Source organism: Schistocerca cancellata, chromosome 7 (genome assembly GCF_023864275.1).
Source record: "Schistocerca cancellata isolate TAMUIC-IGC-003103 chromosome 7, iqSchCanc2.1, whole genome shotgun sequence".
In the NCBI taxonomy this organism is placed as follows: Eukaryota; Metazoa; Arthropoda; class Insecta; order Orthoptera; family Acrididae; genus Schistocerca; species Schistocerca cancellata.
The window spans coordinates 466,315,004-466,338,082 of record NC_064632.1 but is presented as its reverse complement, the minus strand read 5'-3'; the positions used below and the strand labels follow the sequence as shown (position 1 = coordinate 466,338,082).

Genomic DNA, 23,079 nt, shown 5'->3' with positions numbered 1-23,079 from the left:
AATAACATGTTTATGATATGTGAGAGTGGTTCTGCTATGATACTTTGGCATTTAATTATGACTGAACCTGATACCTCATCAATTCCAGAGGACATTTTATTCTTCATTGTTTTTATTATCTTAAGAACTTCTAATTTATTTGTGGGACATAGCAATATTGAATTACTACTTTGCTGTCTTTGAACTGTGGTACTACTATTACTAGCAAAATTTTTACTCAGATTGACTGCAGTGTTTATGAAATAGTCATTCATGTAATGTGCTAGAGTATCATTTCTGAGTAACACACCACGATCATCTTTTAATACAATGTCATCTTGCTTTTTAACACTTGTTTGTTTCCTTTTTTACTACATTCCATATTGTTTTCGACTTGTTTGCTATCCCTATGATTACTTTGTCATTGCGCATTGTCTTGGCTGTTTTAACTACTTTCTTATAAATTTTTATATGTCTTGGCATATTCTGCAAAGTGTTCGTCTTGGTTGACTTTTCTCAGTTTATTGAGAAGTTTTAGCTTTTGATTGGATACTCTGATAGCAGGTGTTATCCACTGGCTGCTGTTTCTTGGCATGACATTAATTCTTGTCAGTTTTTTTGGAAAACATATCTCAAATATGGATGTGAAAGTATTATAAAATGCATTGAATGATTCTTCAGTTGATGATTTTAAGCTTTTCTGGGTAGAAGTACCTTTTGTATTCCCTCTTGTATTCAACAACCTCAGGTACAGGAGAATTTAATGTGTTGTGGTCTGAGAGACCTAAGTTTACATTTTGTGTCTCAATAACACAATTTTCTATATTTGTAAAGATATTATCTAATAGGGATGACGATGACTGTTATTCTAGTAGAGTCTGTGAAGAGTGGTTTCATGTGAAAGCTGTTCAGGATACTCAAAAGCTGTATTTTTTTCTTCATTTTCGATTAACAAGTTGATGTTAAAATCTCCACATAGTAATAAGTTCACTTGATTGTTATACAAAATGTTTAGCACTGCTTCCAAATTTTTTAAAAATATGATTTTATCTCCTAGTGGTGACCTGTATATTGATATGACAATTAGATTTTTACACTTCTCCTCAGATTTTAGCTCTATAGCACATGATTCAAAGTGTTTCTCAATATTTAGATGGTATGTTTCAGATCTAACTTCATATTGCAGCCCAGCCCTAGTGTATATGCATACTCCACCATTTTTACAAACACTGTGGCAATAATGAGACGCTAATTCAAAATTGCTTATATTTATAAGACTTCATTCACTGACCCTGCACCAATGTTCTGACGGAAAATTACAAGGGATATCTACAAAGGTGTTTATGGTGACGTCTAATTCTAACACTTTATTCTTGAGACACTGAATGTTTTGACTCATTATCTTGAAAGTTTTGCAAGTATTTGTTATTTTATCAATACCTGATGAAGTGCTGCTTTGTTGCTGGTTTTATACACTTATCTGCAATTTTTCAGGCTGTTCTGACACAATCTCTTCCTTTTCTTCGTTTGGTGCCATAAAAAAACCATCACTAAGTCTCTTGCCAGTAAATAAGTAGGAGTAGTAGTAGTACCTTTATTCAAAATGTTCAAATGTGTGTGAAATCTTATGGGACTTAACTGCTAAGGTCATCAGTCCCTAAGCTTACACAATACTCAACCTAAATTATCCTAAGAACAAACACACACACCCGTGCCCGAAGGAGGACTCGAACCTCCGCTGGGACCAGCTGCACAGTCCATGACTGCAGCGCCTTAGACCACGCAGCTAATCCTGCGCAGCTTGCTTTATTCATCCGTAGATCTCTTTTTAGAAGGATATAGGACATGTCAGAGTATTTACATGTTTAGACAAATTTAAATATGAGCTGATTCGTATACACATACATGTACAGAACTCTAGTTAGAGACAATCATTAGATTTACTCCTGCTATACAATACTTTTTTTTGTTTCATAACACTTCACTCATCACACACACACACACAGAGAGAGAGAGAGAGAGAGAGAGAGAGAGAGAGAGAGAGAGGTGATCTCTGGGCCATTATCTGTACTGCAACTTCCCATTTGCTATCCTTAAAAACTGAGTCAGCATCCCTCTATAATGAGTGAGATGTTGAGCTCAGAATGATGAAGAGGTGTTACTATTGTACTATGCATAGCTTGGGAGTAAGTTTTTCTAGAAAAGGAAAAAAGTAGAAAAAAACATAGTGTTAAGGTTTCATGTGGAATGTAGGATGTTTTATAATCATTATTATTATATTATTATTATTATTTATTTGTATAAAATTTTTTTCCCAAACCTCTACTCTTGTTTTATCTAAGTAATCCTTCAATGTATAAAATATATTGCATAACAGGTACTTCTTAGCTACCTTTTTAAATAAGTGTATTTTGGCAATTTCTTAAATCTCTTTTGGTAATTTATTGTACAGTTTTATTCCTTTGTAGAAGACGGTGTTTTGAGTTTTCTGTTTTTTTCATTGGTAAATGTAAGTTGAGTCTAGCTCTTGTCCATGGTCATGGACAGAGCTGTTTGTGCAGCAATTACCAATGTTATTTTTGATGTGTACAACTGACTGGTAAATGTATTCACATGGAGCAGCTAAAATCCCCAGTGTTTTGAACAGATCTTTACAATGAGCTCAATTACTATTTTTGGTTATTATTCTTATGGTTCTTTTCTGGAGTTTGAAAACTGCGTTCATATTATGTGCATATGTTCCCCAAAAAAGAATGCCATAGCTAAGAAATGAGTGTACATATGAATAGCATGTAACTAAAATACATTGCATGTTACACACTGACACATTTCCAGAGCATATTGTCATATGTAGGCCAAACTATCAGATTTGTGGAAGAACACTGTACTGAACACAAAGAGCACACACACACACACTTAAGACAGTTGGGAAAGTCGGCAGACACTACATAAATTTCAACCACAAAAAGGTGCTAACACATACCTCCAACATCTGGAATTCCACTGCGATGGAATCTACTCAATTTAGGTCACAGATAACCTCGTTAACTGTAACTTGGACTGTTGCCTCAGGAAAGTTTGGTATAATGCTTTTGATGTGCTTAAGAAACAGCAGAAACTTACACCAGAGTATAAGAATGGAAAAGCAAAGATCAAGCAATGAAATGTAGAGTAATGTTGGCGATGACAGACATAATAATGCATTAAATGTATTCACAATTGCGAATAAGTACAACCACCTGCTGTAGAATAGAATGACGACAATGAAATTTGTGCCGGACTGCACAATTGCGAATAAGGACAACCACCTGCTGTAGAATAGAATGACGACAATGAAATTTGTGCCGGACTGGGACTCAAACCTGAATTCCCCTCTTATCATGAGCAGTCGGCTTAACATTTGGCTACCCATGCACAGCTCACGGCCAGACCCAAACTTCCATTTATCGCCAACAATGCAGATGTACTTGAAAGTCACTTGCCCAGTTGTTGTTGTTGTTGTGGTCTCAAGTCCTGAGACTGGTTTGATGCAGCTCTCCATGCTACTCTATCCTGTGCGAGCTTCTTCATCTCCCAGTACCTACTGCAACTTACATCCTTCTGAATCTGTTTAGTGTATTCATCTCTTGGTCTGCCTCTACGATTTTTACCCTCCAATACTAAATTGGTGATCCCTTGATGCCTCAGAACATATCGTACCAACCAATCCCTCCTTCTAGTCAAGTTGTGCCACAAACTCCTCTTCTCCCCAATTCTATTCAGTACCTCCTCATTAGTTATATGATCTACCCATCTAATCTTCAGCATTCTTCTGTAGCACCACATTTCGAAAGCTTCTATCCTCCTCTTGTCTAAACTAGTTATTGTCCATGTTTCACTTCCATACATGGCTACACTCCATACAAATACTTTCAGAAACGACTTCCTGACACTTAAATCTATAATCGATGTTAACAAATTTCTCTTCTTCAGAAACGCTTTCCTTTCCATTGCCAGTCTACATTTTATATGCTCTCTACTTCGACCATCATCAGTTATTTTGCTCACCAAATAGCAAAACTCCTTCACTACTTTAAGTGTCTCATTTCCTAATCTAATTCCCTCAGCATCATCCGACTTAATTCGACTACATTCCATTATCCTCCTTTGCTTTTGTTGATGTTGATCTTATATCCTCCTTTCAAGACACTATCCATTCTGTTCAACTGCTCTTCCAAGTCCTTTGCTGTCTCTGACACAATTACAATGTCATCGGTGAACCTCAAAGTTCTTATTTCTTCTCCATGGATTTTAATTTCTACTCCAAATTTTTCTTTTGTTTCCTTCACTGCTTGCTCCATATACAGATTGAACAACATCGGGGATAGGCCACAATGCTGTCTCACTCCATTCCCAACCACTGTTTCATATCCCTCGACTCTTATAACTGCCATCTGGTTTCTGTACAAATTGTAAATAGCCTTTTGCTCCTTGTATTTTACCCCTGCCACCTTCTTCAGAATTTGAAAGAGAGTATTCCAGTCAACATTGTCAAACACTTTCTCTAAGTCTACAAATGCTAGAAATGTAGGTTTGCCTTTCCTTAATCTAGCTTCTAAGGTAAGTCGTAGGGTCAGTATTGCCTCACGTGTTCCAATATTTGTACGGAGTCCAAACTGATCTTCCCCGAGGTGGGGCTTCTACCAGTTTTTCCATTCGTCTGTAAAGAATTCGTGTTAGTATTTTGCATCCGTGACTTATTAAACTGATTGTTCGGTAATTTTCACATCTGTCAACACCTGCTTTCTTTGGGTTTGGAATTATTATATTCTTCTTGAAGTCTGAGGGTATTTCGCCTGTCTCATACATCTTGCTCACCAGATGATATAGTCTTGTCAGGACTGGCTCTCCCAAGGCCGTCAGTAGTTCTAATGGAATGTTTTCTACTCCCGGGGCCTTGTTTCGACTTGGGTTTTTCAGTGCTCTGTCAGACTCTTCACGCAGTATCGTATCTCCCTTTTCATCTTCATCTACATCCTCTTCCATTTCCATAATATTGTCCTCAAGTACATTGCCCTTGTATAGACCCTATATATACTCCTTCCACCTTTCTGCTTTCCCTTCTTTGCTTAGAACTGGGTTTCCATCTGAGCTCTTGATATTCATACAAGTGGTTGTCTCATCTCCAAAGGTCTCTTTAATTTTCCTGTAGGCAGTATCTATCTTACCCCTAGTGAGATAAGCCTCTAAATCTTTACATTTGTCCTCTAGCCATCCCTGCTAGGCCATTTTGCATTTCTTGTCGATCTCAGTTTTGAGACGTTTGTACTCCTTTTTGCCTGCTTCATTTACCGCATTTTTATATTTTCTCCTTTCATCAATTAAATTCAATTTCTCGTCTGTTACCCAAGGATTTCTACTAGCCCTCATCTTTTTACCTGCTTGATCCTCTGCTGCCTTCACTACTTCATCTCTCAAAGCCATCCATTCTTCTTCTACTGTATTTCTTTCCCCCATTCCTGTCAATTGTTCCCTTATGCTCTCCCTGAAACTCTGTACAACCTCTGGTTCTTTCAGTTTATCCAGGTCCCATCTTCTTAAATTCCCACCTTTTTGCAGTTTCTTCAGTTTTAATCTACAGTTCATAACCAATAGATTGTGGTCAGAGTCCACATCTGCCCATGGAAATGTCTTACAATTTAAAACCTGGTTCCTAAATCTCTGTCTTACCATTATATAATCTATCTGATACCTTCTAGTGTTTCCAGGATTCTTCCATGTATACAACCTTCTTTTATGATTCTTGAGCTAAGTGTTAGCTATGATTAAGTTATGCTCTGTGCAAAATTCTACCAGGCAGCTTCCTCTTTCATTTCTTACTGCCAATCCATATTCACCTACTATGTTTCCTTCTCTCCCTTCTCCTACTCTCGAATTCCAGTCACCCATGACTATTAAATTTTCGTCTCCCTTCATTATCTGAATAATTTATTTTATTTCATCATACATTTCTTCAATTTCTTCGTCATCTGCAGAGCTAGTTGGCATATAAACTTGTACTACTGTAGTAGGCGTGGGCTTCATGTCTATCTTGGCCACAAAAATGCGTTCACTATGCTGTTTGTAGTAGCTTACCCGCACTCCTATTTTGTTATTCATTATTAAACCTACTCCTGCATTACCCCTATTTGATTTTGTATTTATAACCCTGTATTCGCCTGACCAAAAGTCTTGTTCCTCCTGCCACCGAACTTCACTAATTTCTACTATGTCTAACTTTAACCTATCCATTTCCCTTTTTAAATTTTCTAACCTACCTGCTCGATTAAGGGATCTGACATTCCACGCTCCGATCCGTAGAACGCCAGTTTTCTTTCTCCTGATGATGACGTCCTCCTGAGTAGTCCCCACCTGGAGATCCGAATGGGGGACTATTAACCTCCGGAATATTTTACCCAAGCGGACGCCATCATTTAACAATACAGTAAAGCTGCATGCCCTCAGGAAAAATTACGGCTGTAGTTTCCCCTTGCTTTCAGCTGTTCGCAATACCAGCACAGCAAGGCCGTTTTGGTTAGTGTTACAAGGCCAGATCAGTCAATCATCCAGACTGTTGCCCCTGCAGCTACTGAAAAGGCTGCTGCCCCTCTTTAGGAACCACACGTTTGTCTGGCCTCTCAACAGATACCCCTCCGTTGTGGTTGCACCTACGGTACGGCTATCTGTATCGCTGAGGCAGGCAAACCTCCCCACCAACGGTAAGGTCCATGGTTCTTGGGGAAGACTTGCCCAGTATCAGCAGATAAATACAATAGTGCAGTGCTTGTGTTGTCCTGATTACAATGCATAGTTCCTAAGGCATTGCGGTGACTACAGCTGTTATGAAATACATTAAATATATTTGCAAATGTATTATCAGTTAGGGTCCTACTGTCTTTGTCCACCCGTGTTGTAGAGTTAATTATTGAGATCAAATTGTAGGATCAAAATAAGGTTTCCAGATTATTTTTCCTATTAGCATCATTTAAAAAATCTACATTGAAGTCAGCACAGACTTTTAATTGTTTGGTGCTGTCTGACAGATAACACTGAAAGGAAGCCAGACTTCTCACAAAAAGTCCATTTATTTCCCAATTAGGATCAACACTGAAGAGCCAAAGACACTGGTACACCTGCCTAATATCGTGTTGGGCTCCCTCAAGCATGCATCAGTGCCGCAACACAATGTGGATGGACTTGACTAATGTCTGAATTAGTGCTGGAGGGAATTGACACCATGAATCCTGCATGGCTGTCCATAAATCAGTACGATTATGAGGGTGTGGAGATCTCTTATGAAAGCACACTGCAAAGCATCCCAAATATGTTCAATAATGTTCAAGTCTGGTGAGTCTGTTGGCCACCAGAAGTTGGTTGTTTTTAGGGAAGGAGACCAGACAGCGAGGTCATCTGTCTCATTGGAATAGGGAAGGACGAGGAAGGAAGTCAGCCATGCTTTGAAAGGAACCATCCCGGCATTTACCTGGAGCGATTTAGGGAAATCACGGAAAACCTAAATCAGGGTGGCCGGACGTGGGATTGAACCGCCATCCTCCCGAATGCGAGTCCAGTGTGTAACCACTGTGCCACCTCGCTCGGTCCACCAGAAGTGTTTCAACTCAGAAAAGTGTTCTTGGAGCCACTCTGTAGCAATTCTGGATATGTGGGGTGTCACATTGTCTTGCTAGAATTGCACAAGTCTGCTGGAATGCAAAATGGACAGGAATTGATGCAGGTGATCAGACAGGATGCTTACATACGTGTCATCAGTCCGAGTCACATCTAGACTTATCAGGGGTCCAATATCACTCCAACTGCTCATGCCCCACGCCATTACAGAGCCTCTGCCAGCTTGAACGGTCCCCTCCTAACATGCAGAGTCCATGGATTCATGAGGTTGTCTTCATACCCGTACACATCCATCCACTTGATACAATTTGAAACGAGACCCATCCAACCAGACAACATGTTTCCAGTCATCAACAGTCCCACGTTGGTGTTGACAGAGCCATGTGAGGCGTAAAGCTTTGTGTCATGCAGTCATCAAGGGTACATGAGCAGGCCTTTGGCTCTGAAAGCCCATATCACTGATGTTTCGTTGAATGGTTTACACGCTGACACTTGGTGGTGGCCCAGCACTGACATGTGCAGCAATCTGTGGAAGGGTTGAACTACTATCATGCTGAACGATTCTCTTCAGTCATCATTGGCCCCATTCTTGCAGGATCTCTTTCTGGCTGCAGCAATGTTGGAAATTTGATGTTTTATTGGATTCCTGATATTCATGGTACAGTCATGGAATGGTTGTATGGGAAAATCCCCACTTCATCACTACCTCACAGATACTCCTGCACACGTGCCGACTATAACACCATATTCTAACACACTTAAATGTTGATACCTTCCTTAGTAGTAGTAGTAACCGATCTAACAACTGCGCCAGACACTCATTGTCATATAGGCGTTGCTGGCCTTAGCACCATATTCTGCCTGTTTACATACCTCTGTGTTTGAACATGCATGCTTATACCAGTTTCTTTGGCACTTCTGTATATGTACAGTTACAAGTGAACTATTTTTCAGTATTAATTCAAAAGCACACACTTCTTTGTACTGATCACTACAAAATCTGCATGTCTCAGCACTTTCGAACTTGTGTTCTGTCACAATATATGGAACAACTCCTCCTTTTCCGTTATTAGTTCAGCATTAGTAAGATGCTGGAGTGTCATCTTTTATATGTAACTTGTCTAACCCTGTGCTTATGTGGTGCTCAAATAGGCACAGGACGTCTTATTTTTCAGAGCTTCCTTCATTCTCCAAACAGACAAGAAGCTCTTCTACCATATTACTCAGTCCTCTAATATTTTGATGAAATAAGCTAACCTTATGAGGATGAATTTCCCCCAACATATACAGAGGTCAAATAAATTACAGGAATATAGCCAGGTGACATCACTGACAATCATCGACATTTCAACAGGGGCATACCATACACTGGTCCTCCACATTCCTGATAATATGATCAATATATGACATGAGAGGATAATGTACGACACCCCTTACACAAACCAAGATCATCCTTTACAGGACCTAAAAGGCCCCTGACCTTAGACAGTGGTTGAAAAACACATTTCACATCATATTTCCACAAATTATGACCATTCCTGTTCGAAATGCTCTCTGCGTAATGCAAAATGGCCATAGACTTTGGTGCCACGTTGGTACTATCATCACTCACCTGGTGCACAGTTGGTCAATAGCACAACACACATCTGATCTCTCTTTCACTATAATATTTCTGATGAAAGATGACCTCAGGATGAGCTAATTCAGCTGACAAACTCTCAGGGTCCAAGATGACATGTGAACCAGGGTATGAAGTATGATGCAGCAGATCAGAAAGGATGTAAATCGGTCAATCAGGCATCTTCTCTTTTGGCAGACATACAGAGGAAACTGTCCAACACAGAAGCCCTGCTTCTTTGTTTACCAAGTACATTGGTTCCATTTTCCTGCAAGACATCACCAAGCTCTTTCATGTACATCTCACCACAAGTTACTTCATGGGAAATGGCAACTGCTACAAACGGCTGGAAGGCATCGCAATGGGTAGTCCATCCATTCCAGTGGTGGCCAACCTCTCCATGGAACATTTTGAAGCGCAGGCACTGGACTCTGCAACTTTTAAACCTAAGTTGTAGTGTGGGTACACAGATGATACTTTTGTTGTGTGGAGCCATTCTGAGGAACAGCTCGGAGATTCCTAAGACACTCAACAGCTTCCATGGCAACATAAAATTTACCATGGAGGTAGAAAGGGAGCAACAGCTATCCTTTCTAGATGTACTGGTCATGAGGAGTGGTAGAAACCTGGGACACAGCATGTATCGAAAACCAACACACAAGGACCAATACCTGCACAAAGTGTCAAATCACCATCCAAGCCAGCAAAGAAGCAATATTAATACACTTGTACGTGAGCCACAGAATCTCAGATGCGAGATGCAGTACATAGAAAATGGTCTGACGAGCAGTGAATACTCCACCAGTTACATAAGAAGAGTCACAGGTCAAATGCTTCACAGAGTGACACATCAGAAAAAGAAATATTGGGAACGGCCTTTCTGCCATACATACCCAAGGTGATGAACAGTACTGGCCACATGTTTTGCAAACATGACATAAAGACTATTCACAAATTGACAAACAAGATCAAAGAGTGTCTCAAATTGTCAAAGAAGAAAAGTTCCATCTTGCAATGTCAGGAATATACCACATACCATGTACATGCAGAAAGATCTCTTTTGGAATGACTGGATGATCAATATACATCAGGATCACCGAACATAAGCAATATTGCAGGTTGGGGTAGGTGGAGAAATTGGCATTAGTGGAGTACACGCTTTGTGATACCCATCACACAGTAAAATTTGCCAACATGGAAGTTCTTGCTGTAGAGAAGAGCTACATACACACTTGTTCAGAGAAGCTATAGAATGACACACACATGACAATAGCTTCAACAAGAAAGATGAAAGCTTTAAAGTGAATTGATCCTGGATTCCCAAGCTGCAGGTATCAAAGGGAGAATGGCAGTGGAAACGGCAACAGAAAAGCCCTTGGATGTCTGTGCACCAGTTAATATAATCTGCAGCTGTGAGCTTGACTCCACACAACCACCAGCAATGGGTGATGAAGTTTTGACAACGCCAGCCATTCATGCTAGTGAAACATCAGAAAAATCATGAAACAAATATCAGCCAAAGAATCTGAGAAGAAGCAAACAGGCTGTCTGTCAGCAAGTGACCACAAAAGCCTTAACAATTTTGAATGAAGTACCCCTTCACATTGAGCTGTATGGTGATAACAGCAAATACATGTGAGTCTGCAGATACACATCAGTCTGCAGATACATGTCAGTTTGCAGATACATGTCAGTGTTAGTAGGCTTCCTATAAATGGCGCATCCTAATGTACCATCAACCTTCCTCCTGTCCAATACATCAAGAAAGGGAAGACAACCATCCTTTTCTACCACCATTGTGAAATAAATATTTGGGTGGATTGAATTCAGGTGTTCTTAAAAGTCGTTCAATTTCACACTGCCATGAGACCAAACAACAAAAGTGTCACCTACATATCTGAAAAAAACACACAGGTTTTGAAGCTGCTGACTCCAAGACTTTTTCCTTGAAGTCTTTCATAAACAAACCGACAACAATAAGTGACAACAGGCTCCCAATCACAACTCCATCTGTCTGGTTGTAGTACTGCTCATTGAATAAAAAGTAGGTGGAAGTCAACACATGTTGAAATAGGTTTGTTAATTCGACACCAAACCTAACCTCAGTCAACCATAATGAATCAGACAGAGGAAGATGAGTTAAGAGAGAGACCACGTAAAACCTTACTAGAATGTCAGTCATTCAAAAGTATTCCCTCTAATCGATGTAAGAAATCTGGTGAGTTCTTAATTTGATGCTCACATTGACCTGCTATTGGGCTCAGCAGAGTAGCAAGGTGTTTTGCTACAAGATAGGATGGAGCACCAATGTTACTCACAATCAGTTGAAGAGGAACCCCTTCTTTTTGGACCTTAGGAAGGTTGGAAGGCTATATAATGTAGAAGGAACAGCACAATAAGAATTAAGACTTAGAATAGGAACTTTTCTTCAGAAGGCTGTTAGTTTTTCTCTTAGCACCTTTTATGGGGTCTGGGGTCAGCACTGATTCTGTGATATGCTGAATCAGACAGTAAACACTGCATCTTTTGAATGTAATCCTGCATACCTGAAACAACGGTAGCATTGCCCTTGTCTGCACATAAAATAACTATATCTGAATCGAGTCTAATCGAATGTAAAGCAATGCTGTCAACTGCTGTGATGTTAATCTTGGGTGGAAGTGGCCTGGTCAACACATGACATGCCTCCCTCCCAGTCCCCTCTGCAACATCAGGAGGTAGTTTAAAAACAGCTTGTTCAACGGAACATGTTGTGTATCATATTAATTCTGCTGCCACCATTTGCATCAAGCAATGTGCTGGCCCAGCTCTTGTTCATGAAAGGACTCATTGCACTCATTGACAGTTGGATTTTGTTTCCAAGGAACTGTTTGGGCTTCATTTAATGGTTGTCTCAAAAATTTCTGCTTTTTCTTGGGATTGGCTGAACAATGTTCATGGTCGCAGTCTGACTGGGAATTTCACTCTGTAAGTGCCTGACATTTGGTGAAGTCTGAACGTTTGCGTGACTCTAGAGTGTAATACCATAACTTGACGTTCTGTGATAAATCTCGAGGTGAAAGCTTTCGACAATGCAACTTTATCCGTGTTAGGGAAGGATTTAAGTTTTGCAACAGTGCCCAAGTGTTTTCCAATGGTTGATCTTATTAGTTCTGTTGAACAGGCTACTTTTGAACTACCTCTTGAGTTGCAGAGGAGGCTAGGAGGGAGGCATTTAGTGTGTTGACTGGGCATGGCCATCCAAGAGTAATATCACAGCAGCTGAAAGCGCTACATTATGTTCACTTACAGTTGATCCAAATAAAATATTTTACTCACAGACAAGGGCAATGCTACCAATGTTTTGGACAAGCAAGATTATGTTTGAAAGATGCAGTATTGCCTGTCTGATTCAGCGTATCACAGAATCAGTGCTGACCCCAGACCCCACAAAAGGTGTTATGAGAAAGACTAACAACCTTCTGAAGAAAAGTTCCTTGTAGCAGGAGACTATCTGGAGTCTTAACTCTTATTGAGCTGTTGCCCCTAAATTATTTGGCCTTCCTAAGGTCCACAAGGAAGGAGTTCCTCTTCATCCAATTGTGCTCTGATATATCATGTAGCAAAACACCTTGCTACTCTATTGATCCCTATAGCAGGTCGGTGTGAGCATCAGATTAAGAACTCAGCAGATCTCTTACACTGATAACAGGGAATGAGTGTAGATGACTCTGATATTCTAGTAAGTTTTGATGTGGTGTCTCTTTTCACTCATGTTCATCTGTCTTCATTCTTTACAGTTGATTGTTGACTTCCATTACTTTTTATTCAATAAACAGTACTATGAGCAGACAAATGAAGATGTATGGGATGTCTGTTTGCCAATTTGTTTACGGGAGACTTTGAGGAATGTGCCTGAGACAGCAGTTTTGAAATTTGCATACTTTTTCAGATATTTAAATGATATTTTTGTTGTTTGGCCTCTTGGCAGTGTGAATTTGAACGACATTTTAGAACACCTGAATGCAATTTTTTTTATTATTATTATTATATTGGTCAGGCTATCAGGGCTGCTGAGAAGCAATGTAATGGACTAAAGCATTACACATGCTTACAACAGCCAAGCAAATTTTCCAATGCAGGACATTGTCTTTGCATCATTCATCCTATGGAATATAATAACATGGATTTTCTGACATGCACTTCCAGCTGTTGAGATAGAGTTATTAAGGAATCAACTGAAATTAAATTAGCAAATAACTTTATAAATAGAGATGGTGGTTTTAGTTCAAATTCTGCGTGGACTCCCACTCTCCTCTTCGTCAAGAAAACTTAGGGATGAGTTAATGCTATGTTACCCACTGAATATATATGTCATTATCAATAACTTCTGATGTTAGTCATCATTGGTTTGCAGTGGCACTAGCTCTACCAATTTGGCTACAGGGGGATGCCCTAAAAGTGCTAGAGAAGGGTCACAACTTTGCTCCAACACCCATCCACTGTCTCATTAGCATGTGGAACAAGCTACTACTAGACTTCCTTCCAAACAACTGAGGAGATCATATGGGAGACATGTTGGATCCTCAGCCATGTGCGACCACGAAAGACGACATTTCAGGTACTGATGGGGACAACCTTGAGGACATTGAGGGACTGTGTACAGTAGGCTGACACGTAAGAGACCTGGGAGGACCACGAGTTTCCTTTCAAGCATGAGACCCAGGAATTTAGTAGTGTCAAAGAACGGAAGGGCAACAGGCCCAAGATGTAGAGATGGTGGGAGAAACCATTTGCACCACCAGAAATTCATACAGATGGTTTTGTCAGTGGAAAAGCAAAAGCCACTGGCAATGCTCCAGGAGTGAAGATGGTCAAGACAGCACTGAAGACACTGCTCAGTGAGACAGGTCCATGGAGAACTGCAATAGATGGCAAAATCATCGACAAAAAGGGAGCTGGAGACACCTGGCGGAAGACAGGCCATGATAGGGTTAATGGTGATAGCAAAGAGGATGACACTCACGACAGAACCCTGAGGCACACCATTTTCCTGAATAAACGTATCCGACAAAGCAGAACCCACACGCACCTTGGAAACTCGGTCTTGTAAAAATGCCCGAAGAAAACAGGGCAGGCGTCCACAGAAGCCCCATGTGTAAAGAGTACAGAGGACACCAGTTCTCCAGCAGGTGTCATAGGCCTTCTCCAAATCGAAAAACACTGCCACAGTCTGGGATTTCTGCATAAAACCATTCATGACATGGGTGGGCAAAGTAACAAGATGGTCAACTGCAGAATGCCGCACTCAAAATCCATACTATGCATTAGTGAGTAAATGGCGAGATTTGAGCCACCTCACCAGCCGGACATGAATCATATGTTCCATCACCTTGCAAACGCAGCTGGTAAGACAGATGGGGCGGTAGTTGGAAGGAAGGTTTTTTTTCCTTACTGGGCTTAGGTATGGGTATGACTGTGCCTTCATGCCAGCATCCAGGAAATGTGCCCTCAGCCCAGATGAATTTGTAAGTGTTAAGCAGAAAATACTTGCCCACAAGAGATAGGTGCTGCAACATCTGAATGTGGATAGCATCTGGCCCTGGGGCAGAAGACCGGGATGAACTGAGAGCATGATCTAGCTCCCTCACCTCATAGTGAAGGCAGCATTGTAGCACTCACGATTCAGAGAAGAGAAGAGTATTGCCCGAGCCTCCTCCATTCGTTTCCTATGGATAAAGGCATGGTGATAGTGGGAAGAGCTCGAAACTTTCGCAAAATGGCAGCCCAAGGTGTTGGAGATAGCAACAGAATCCACGATGACATCGGCACCTACTGTCAGACCAGTAATGGGGAAATGGATCTTGGTTCCAGAAGGCCGTTGGAGGTTGGCCCACACAACAGAGGAAGGTGTGGAACCGGTAAAAGAACTAGTGAACGAAGTCCAACTAGCTCTTTTGCTATCCCAAAGAACTCGACGACACTTTGCATGCACCTGTTTATAATGAATGCAATTTTCCATTGTAGGGTGGCTGTTAAAAATGCGGGCAGCACTTCTCCATACGCGAATTGCGTCACAGGATGTCTCAGTCCACCAGGGGACTGGGACATGACGTGGTAACAAGGAAGTGCGAGGAATGGAACATTCTGCACCAGTAAGAATAACGTTTGTGAGATAGTCCCCCTGGTCATCACAACTGAGGAAATCTTGTTCTGCAAAGGTCACCAGGAAGGAGTAAAGCTGCCAGTCAGCCTTAGTAAGCTGCCATTTGAGCATGCATGTGGATGGGATAGGATTCAGCAGATGGAGAGCACACGGGAAGTGGTCGCTCAAGTAGGCGTCAGAAAGAATGGACCATTCGAGACGAGGGGCAAGCTGGGCAGTGCACAAGGGTAGGTCCAAATGGGAATAAGTGTGCGAGGAGTCAGAAAGGAAAGTGCATGCGGCAGTGTTAAGGCAGAAGAGGTTAAGTTGGTTAAGAATGTCGGATAAGAGGGCACCTCTCTGGCAGGCCCTGGGAGAACCCCAAATGGGATGATGCATATTAAAGTCACCGAGCAGCAAAAACGGTGGAGGTAGCTGCCCAATAAGCTGAAAGGTGTCAGCCCTGGTGACATCAAAAGACAGATGTACATAAATGGTACAGAGGGAGAAAGTCAAGTGGGGAAGGAAGAGGCAAACAGCAACAGCTTCAAGACAGGCAGTCGGGGAGATGGGTTGACTATGAAGGTAATCCTGTTTAAGCAGCATGACACCCCCACGAGATGGGATGCCGACCTCAGGGGGAAGGTCAAAACGAATTGGTAAATAATGTGGAAGCTCAAAGTGGTCTTGAGGGCGTAATTTCGTTTCCTGAAGGCAAAGTACAAGGGGATGCTGCATTGCTAGAAGCAACCGTAAATCCTCTTTGTGGGACCGAAGGCCGCGAATGTTCCGCTGGAGGACAGTCATGAGGAGGAACAGATGTAGGGGTGTCAACTCAGTGTCCGCCGAGGGACAGCCGGTGGAGAGCTACTACTACAGGGCACAGAAGCAGGAGGATCCTGCTCCATGGGGTCCACACAAGCATCGGCGTGCTTGTGCAGTTGGTCAGTGGAGTCCAACGCTGAACAACAGTTGGTGGTGCGCACCAGCGAGACAGAGGCCGGCTGGGCTAAGCGACCACGTGGCGACACCGTCGAGCAGGATCTTGAGTTGGTGAAGGGGAAGACTGTTTGTCTTTAGCAGACTTCTTCAAGCCCTTCTGCTTAGTGGAAGACTTAGGTGTTGGTTGGCTGGAGGAAATCTTCCCGGGAGTACCCCTTCTGGCCTTTCCTGCCTGCCGGTTGTGTAATGGGTAGCTTCACCTCATGAGGCGAGAGTTTGACAGTTTGTTGCAATGACATCTCGTGTTGGAAATGAATCCAACGAACTCTTCTTGGCATCACTGCTACAAACAAACGCAATCGTAATCCAACCATTACCAGTTCCTTGTACAGACATGGCCAAAGAAAATCTGGCTACAAATTTTAATAAATATTATCTTTGTTAATTGTTGTATTATTTAATATACCCTACACATTGATCTTGTCAAAAGCCGAGAAGCGATTCTTCTTAGTGTTGTAGCTCTCTGGGGAGGGGGGGTAATGCTACCTTGACACTGAGGACTTCACACCCTCAAAGCCAAATTTGAGGTTGCATGTCTGTGTAGCCATGTCCCTACTTGAGCGAGGGCTAACAAGAACTGAACTATAAGTGCCAGACAGCGGAACACAGGGTTTGGAGCTAGCCAGTAACTTGCGAGCTACTGGGTAAGGCACCTTTTCCTTCACCTGAATCTCCTGAACAGCCCGCTTGTCGACATACGTGGGACAATCCCGGGAGGAGGCAACACGGCCGCCATTGCAGTTGATACAGTGGGGAGGAGGAGGCGAACTTTCGCCCTCGTGTGTGTCCCTGCCACAGGTTACGCATTTGGCTGGGTGTCAACAAGATGTTCTAGTGTGATTGAACCAATGACACTAGTAGCAGCGCATCAGATTCGGTATGTATGGCCGGACTGTGATGATTTCACAGCCCACTTTAATCTTGGACGGCAGCACCACCCTATCAAAGGTGAGGAAAAGAGTGCGGGTGGGGACCAAGGAAGAATCTACCTTTTTCATGACAAGATGAACAGCAATGACACCCTGATCAGAGAGGTAAGATTGTATTTCAGCCTCGGTCAGACCGTCAAGCAGCCCAGTGTAAACTACACCACGGGACGAATTCAAAGTTCTATGTGCCTCAACACAAACAAGGTAGCCGTGGAGAAGCAAGGCAGCAAAAAGTAGTTGTGCTTGAGAATCAGAAGCTGTCTCCAAAAGCAAAGTGCCATTCCGTAAACGAGAGCAGGATTTCACACAGCCAGCAATGGCATCAACACCTTTCTGAATAATAAATGGACTGACTGTGGCAAAGGACTGACCATCTTCAGTACTTGATACAACAAGGAACCACGGTGCAATGGGAAGAGTCTTCAAATCAGTACTCTCATTACGTTTTTGTTTTGAGGACATCAATGGAGAGGACGAGTGACTCATCATGAGGAAATCCCCCATGATTGCCAGCGTCTCCAATGGTGCATTCCTTCCAAGTGGCGGCCCCCTACACAAGGGGGCACACCTGCCTTAGGTAATTGTTCACACATCAGGTCACACCTCCCGAACTCCTGACAGAGGGACCAATGGGCAATCTGGGAAGGTTACAGCTCACGCAATCACCCCTCCCTGGGCCTGGCCTGTACCAGGGGGTATGCACGAACCCTACCTGTCAACACGGGGCTGGGAATTACGCATTAGCCAGTCACCTTTTACATGTCAGCCAAGTGGGCTGGCCTTCAGGAGAACACAGGGAGGAAGAAGAAAAAAAAAAAAAAAAGAGGATCCTCAAACGCCGAAGCGGAGGAACGAGAGGAGAAGAGAAACAAAGAAAGGAAAAAAGGAGCCAAAAAGAAAGTTGAGACTGTTCACAGGTCAGCAACAGAATGCAGAACATTCCCAGTAATACCCCAGACATGTTCCCCAAGGGAGTGGAAAAAGAATAGCAAGAGGATAGACATGCAGCACGGAAGGGATAAAGTGCTGCAAAGGCTGAGGCCCTGTGGTAGCCAAGCACGAACCCGCCAAAGAGTAGCGAACCCCCTGGGGGGCTTCCACAGGGTGTGTGCACATTTTTCCTAGTTAAAAACATACTTTTTCCAGGTTAAAATACCTTGCGTGCAGATACATTCTTTTATGTATTAAGTGACAATATAATCACCCTTGGTGCTGTAAAACTTATCAATCCTTCGAATGTAAAGGCTTTATACCAACTTAGTACTTCCTGTCACTTTAGGAAACAAAGCCCAGCAGGAGAAAAAAGTATTGGAAACATCTTTTGATGCCCAGCACCATGTACATATTTTTGTAGTACAAAAGTACAAATGTGATTCCGCCAAATACAGCACACTAGCTTCCAAAGCTCTGAAATCGAGACTGAGCTGCGTGATGTACTTCTGATAGAGTGTCGCAGCTCACGTCACTTGATCTTGCCAGCCAATGACATCATATATTCAGAGCTTAGGACATGTGACATAGTCAGCCAACAGAAACATCACTGTTAAGTAGTGCATACACAAAAATAGGAAATGTTAATGGTTTAAATTAATATACATACAATATAGCTACAAGAAAAGCTAGGCTTTCACATCTACTATTGGTCATCAAAAAGTTTTTGATTTTTTTTCTTCTGAAGGACTGGTTAGGCGTGTCCTACGAGCACAGCATAAATTGCAGCAACTGAATATTTCTGACAAGTATGATTATAAATTTCACTGTGGTGCACAGGACATTTTGTGGGTTACCAGGCTGAATACATATTCCAGTAAGCACTTTGACTTTACCATAGAAAAGCCAATTGTGTGTGAAATTGCTCAAGAACTTACCCGCACTTTTTTAAGATAATTATACTTTTTGACATCGTTATTGCATAACTTTTAATCTTTGAAAGAACTAAAATAAATATGAAAAACTACCTTGAAGCTTAGTCTGTTTTTAGTGTGTTACCCTTTAAGATAATCAAATACAAATGTGCCAGTAAAATTTTAAATAATGGCATAAATGACTGGTCTTCCAGGCCAAAATGTTTTTGAGTGGCTAGTCCTCAAAATTTTAAGTTTTGAATGAGAGTCATTTAAGTCATTTTTGAATTAGACTGATTTAAAAAATTCTTCACACATTCTCTCATGTAACACAATTCATCTTGCATAAAAGGAAATTTACTTTAGAAGTAACGTTTCTCAAAACACCATTTTCAATATTTTCCCAAGGCCTGTTAGAAATGTAAACTTGTGTAACAACACGCTCACCAAAAGCACTTTGTAACAACAAAGTGCTGTGTAGGCTTCACCCTAAAGCTTTTGCTGTTGGTAAATGCTTGTGTATACACTGTGTTTTGCTGTTGTAAGTAACATTTTCTTTGCAGTTGCAGTTTTAGTTTGGTGTTATTCTCTCGTTTATGTTTTATTGCTGCAGTATTATTATGCAGTTGTGGGCTAAAGTAAAATTCTTTGTTAGGCTATCAGTTCTTACCAGTCAAAATTACAAAAATTTGACTGGAAACTAAAAATCTGATATATTTTGGGTTTATCCCACACGAAAAGATTCCTACATTTTTCACTGATTTCCCATTTGCCCCAGAGTATACACACCTGTTCCAGTATTTGATTTAGAAGTGAATGCCTGTTGTTACTACGCAATATTTAGAATCTGTGGCTACTGTACTTGCTAGACAAAATTAAATGGCAGCAGGTCTTATAATGCATTGAGTTTATGCTTAGATTAATGCACTGAACTTTCATATTGGAGCATTTCATACTTTTAAGTCCCCTCGCTAGTTCATAATTTTATTTATAAATAAGGAAATTTTTCTACTTCTCAACTTTATTCTTTCCTACAGCTGTAAAATTGACATCATACAAAAAATCTGGATAACAGAATGCACAATAACACAAAGCTTCACAATTTCCACATCAATTTACATGAAAATTTCCTACTCAAATTCATTAATACACATAAAAATAAGGGTTCAAGTGATTTGAATATCACACTACTTAAGAAGCTAGCATACAATGTCAGTGAAAAGGAAATTGTAAAAAGTGAAAAGAATCATCTTGTAGAAAAAGTGACAGAATCCTAATTGATTGAACCAAAGCATGTTAAGTGAAGTGTCTGTATAATAACACATACAATAGTTCAGCAACCTTCTGAAAGGCTGAGAAAAAATTAATAAAAAAAAAAAAACAGTTAAAAAAATATCAAATAATCACAGTTTCCTTTTCTTGTATCACAGATCTGTATATGCCAGCAGCCACAAAGGACTAAATACAAAATATTATGTTAACATTTCTCAGACACTGGTTATTTGAAATGTCCACCTTTTAGGAACTCAAATTTGCATAGCTTTTTAATGTTAAGCTAGTTATATTACATGCGATTGCCAGCTCTTTTTATATAAAAAGTCTGTAGAACAGTTTTAACAGTCTCCACCTTTCAGATTCACATTACAGATAAAGAACCATGTGATTAATATCTAACAGAAATAATGCACATTATAACGAATCACTCTTTTGCTTTACAGTGGGTCTACTGCTCAAGTGTCTGCTTGAACAAATAATCCAATATTGACTTTTTTTTCTTATTAAGCATCACACTAGATTACATTGTGACATATGTTGGTGAAGTCATAACACCACAGTTGTTCTCTTTGGGAGACATCAAAATATAACCATCATTTCCCCAATATGTTGACCACGAGTTTTTAACAAGCCAGTACTTTTTGTCACCAAGTGCTCCATAACCAACCAACAGAACAGCATGGTCAAGTTCATCTGGAGTGTTACCTGAAAAATTTCAAACACGTACAGACACAGGCTGAAATTATAAGGAGAAAACATGCGAAACATTATCACACAATTCTTTACTTTGCTAGCAGCAAAAGAAAGATAACACTACATACTGTTAATACTGCTGCCAAAATAACAAATGAGAGCCAGATAAAAATCTACCGAACGAAATGAAGTGGAAAAGAGAAGAAAACAATCATGAGAATCTTAATTTTGAGCATCTTGCTATTTTGTTAAAGAAATTTTAGTGTAGTTGAAATGTGTTCACTCAAAACTGACAAATATTTTTTGTAGTGTCTTGCATGGTGGAATAATTACACTATGAAATATTAGCATGCTACTGTCGACTGAAAGGTGAGGAAATGTGTCTGGGCATAAGGGTGGAAGAAAAAGAAGCCACGTAAAATCCTCTCTTGCAAATAACATAACATGGGCACATAACAATAAATTTCTCTTCTTTTAATTGCATTTCTAATTAAAATGCACAGGCAAGTACCTACACTGCAAAAGTATAAATACAATTAATTTCAGTTTGCTCCATACTTTCCTTTAAGGATGGTGAAATCTCTGTAACATTACGCATATTGTATGCTGATAAAGTCCCTACGAATGCAACATTGTTCCTGCAGCTTGTTCCCTCGCACAACTTTCACTTTCTGCCCGACCCTTCTGGAAGTGTATTAAGGAGTTTTACTGCATATTATTCCATTGCTTTTTCAGTTGTACAAAATGAAATTTGAAGTTAATTGTTTGTCTAAATGTCCATCATTTTTATGAAGCACATTGTTGCTGTAGTGCTACGGGATTATTATGGCCAAGATAAAAACCAACCACAAAGTCTCTAATATTCGTCTAAAACAAATTAATAAACAAACACACGAAGCCCACGCCTACCACAGTAGTACAAGTTTATATGCCAACTAGCTCTGCAGATGACGAAGAGACTGATGAAATGTATGATGAGATAAAAGAAATTATTCAGATAGTGAAGGGAGACGAAAATTTAATAGTCGTGGGTGACTGGAATTCGATAGTAGGAAAAGGAAGCGGAGGAAACTCAGTAGGTGAATATGGAATGGGGGTTAGAAATTAAAGAGGAAGCCGCCTGGTAGAATTTTGCACAGAACATAACTTAATCATAGCTAACACTTGGTTCAAGAATCATGAAAGAAGGTTGTATACATGGAAGAGGAAGGTTTCAGATAGATTATATAATGGTAAGACAGAGATTTAGGAACCAGGTTTTAAATTTTAAGACATTCCCAGGGGCAGATGTGGACTCTGACCACAATCTATTGGTTATGAACTGTAGATTAAAACTAAAGAAACTGCAATAAGGTCGGAATTTAAGGAGATGGGACCTGGATAAACTGACAGAACCAGAGGTTGTACAGAGTTTCACGGAGAGCATAAGGGAACAATTGTCACAAATGGGGGAAAGAAATAAAGAAGAAGAAGAAGAAGAAGAAGAATGGGTAGCTTTGAGAGATGAAATAGTGAAGGCAGCAGAGGATAAAGTAAGTAAAAAGACTAGGGCTAGTAGAAATACTTGGGCAACAGAAGATATATTGAATTTAATTGATGAAAGCAGAAAATATAAAAATACAGTAAATGAAGCAGGAAAAATGGAATACAAAAGTCTCAAAAATGAGATTGACAGGAAGTGCAAAATGCCTAAGCTGGGATGCTAGAGGACAAATGTAAGGAAGTAGAGGCATATATCACTAGGGGTAAGATAGATACTGCCTACAGGAAAATTAAAGAGACCTTTGGAGATAAGAGAACCACTTGTATGAATATCAAGAGCTCAGATGGAAACCCAGTTCTAAGCAAAGAAGGAAAAGCAGAAAGGTGGAAGGAGTATATAGAGGGTCTATACAAGGGCGATGTGTTTGAGGACAATATTATGGAAATTGAAGGAGATGTAGATGAAGATGAAATGGGAAATATGAT

General features: G+C 40.7%; 1 protein-coding gene across 1 annotated transcript in view; it reads right to left on the bottom strand.

The window, feature by feature from the left end:
- Positions 1 to 20,146: 20,146 nt before the first annotated feature.
- The window catches only part of LOC126092116 (digestive cysteine proteinase 1), a 72,943-nt gene continuing 70,010 nt past the window's right edge, over positions 20,147 to 23,079 (bottom strand). The window contains exon 11 of the mRNA XM_049907555.1: positions 20,147 to 21,123. Within this exon, the coding sequence (XP_049763512.1) occupies positions 20,939 to 21,123 (185 nt within the window). The 3' untranslated portion in view covers positions 20,147 to 20,938. The remainder of the gene's footprint in view (positions 21,124 to 23,079) is intronic.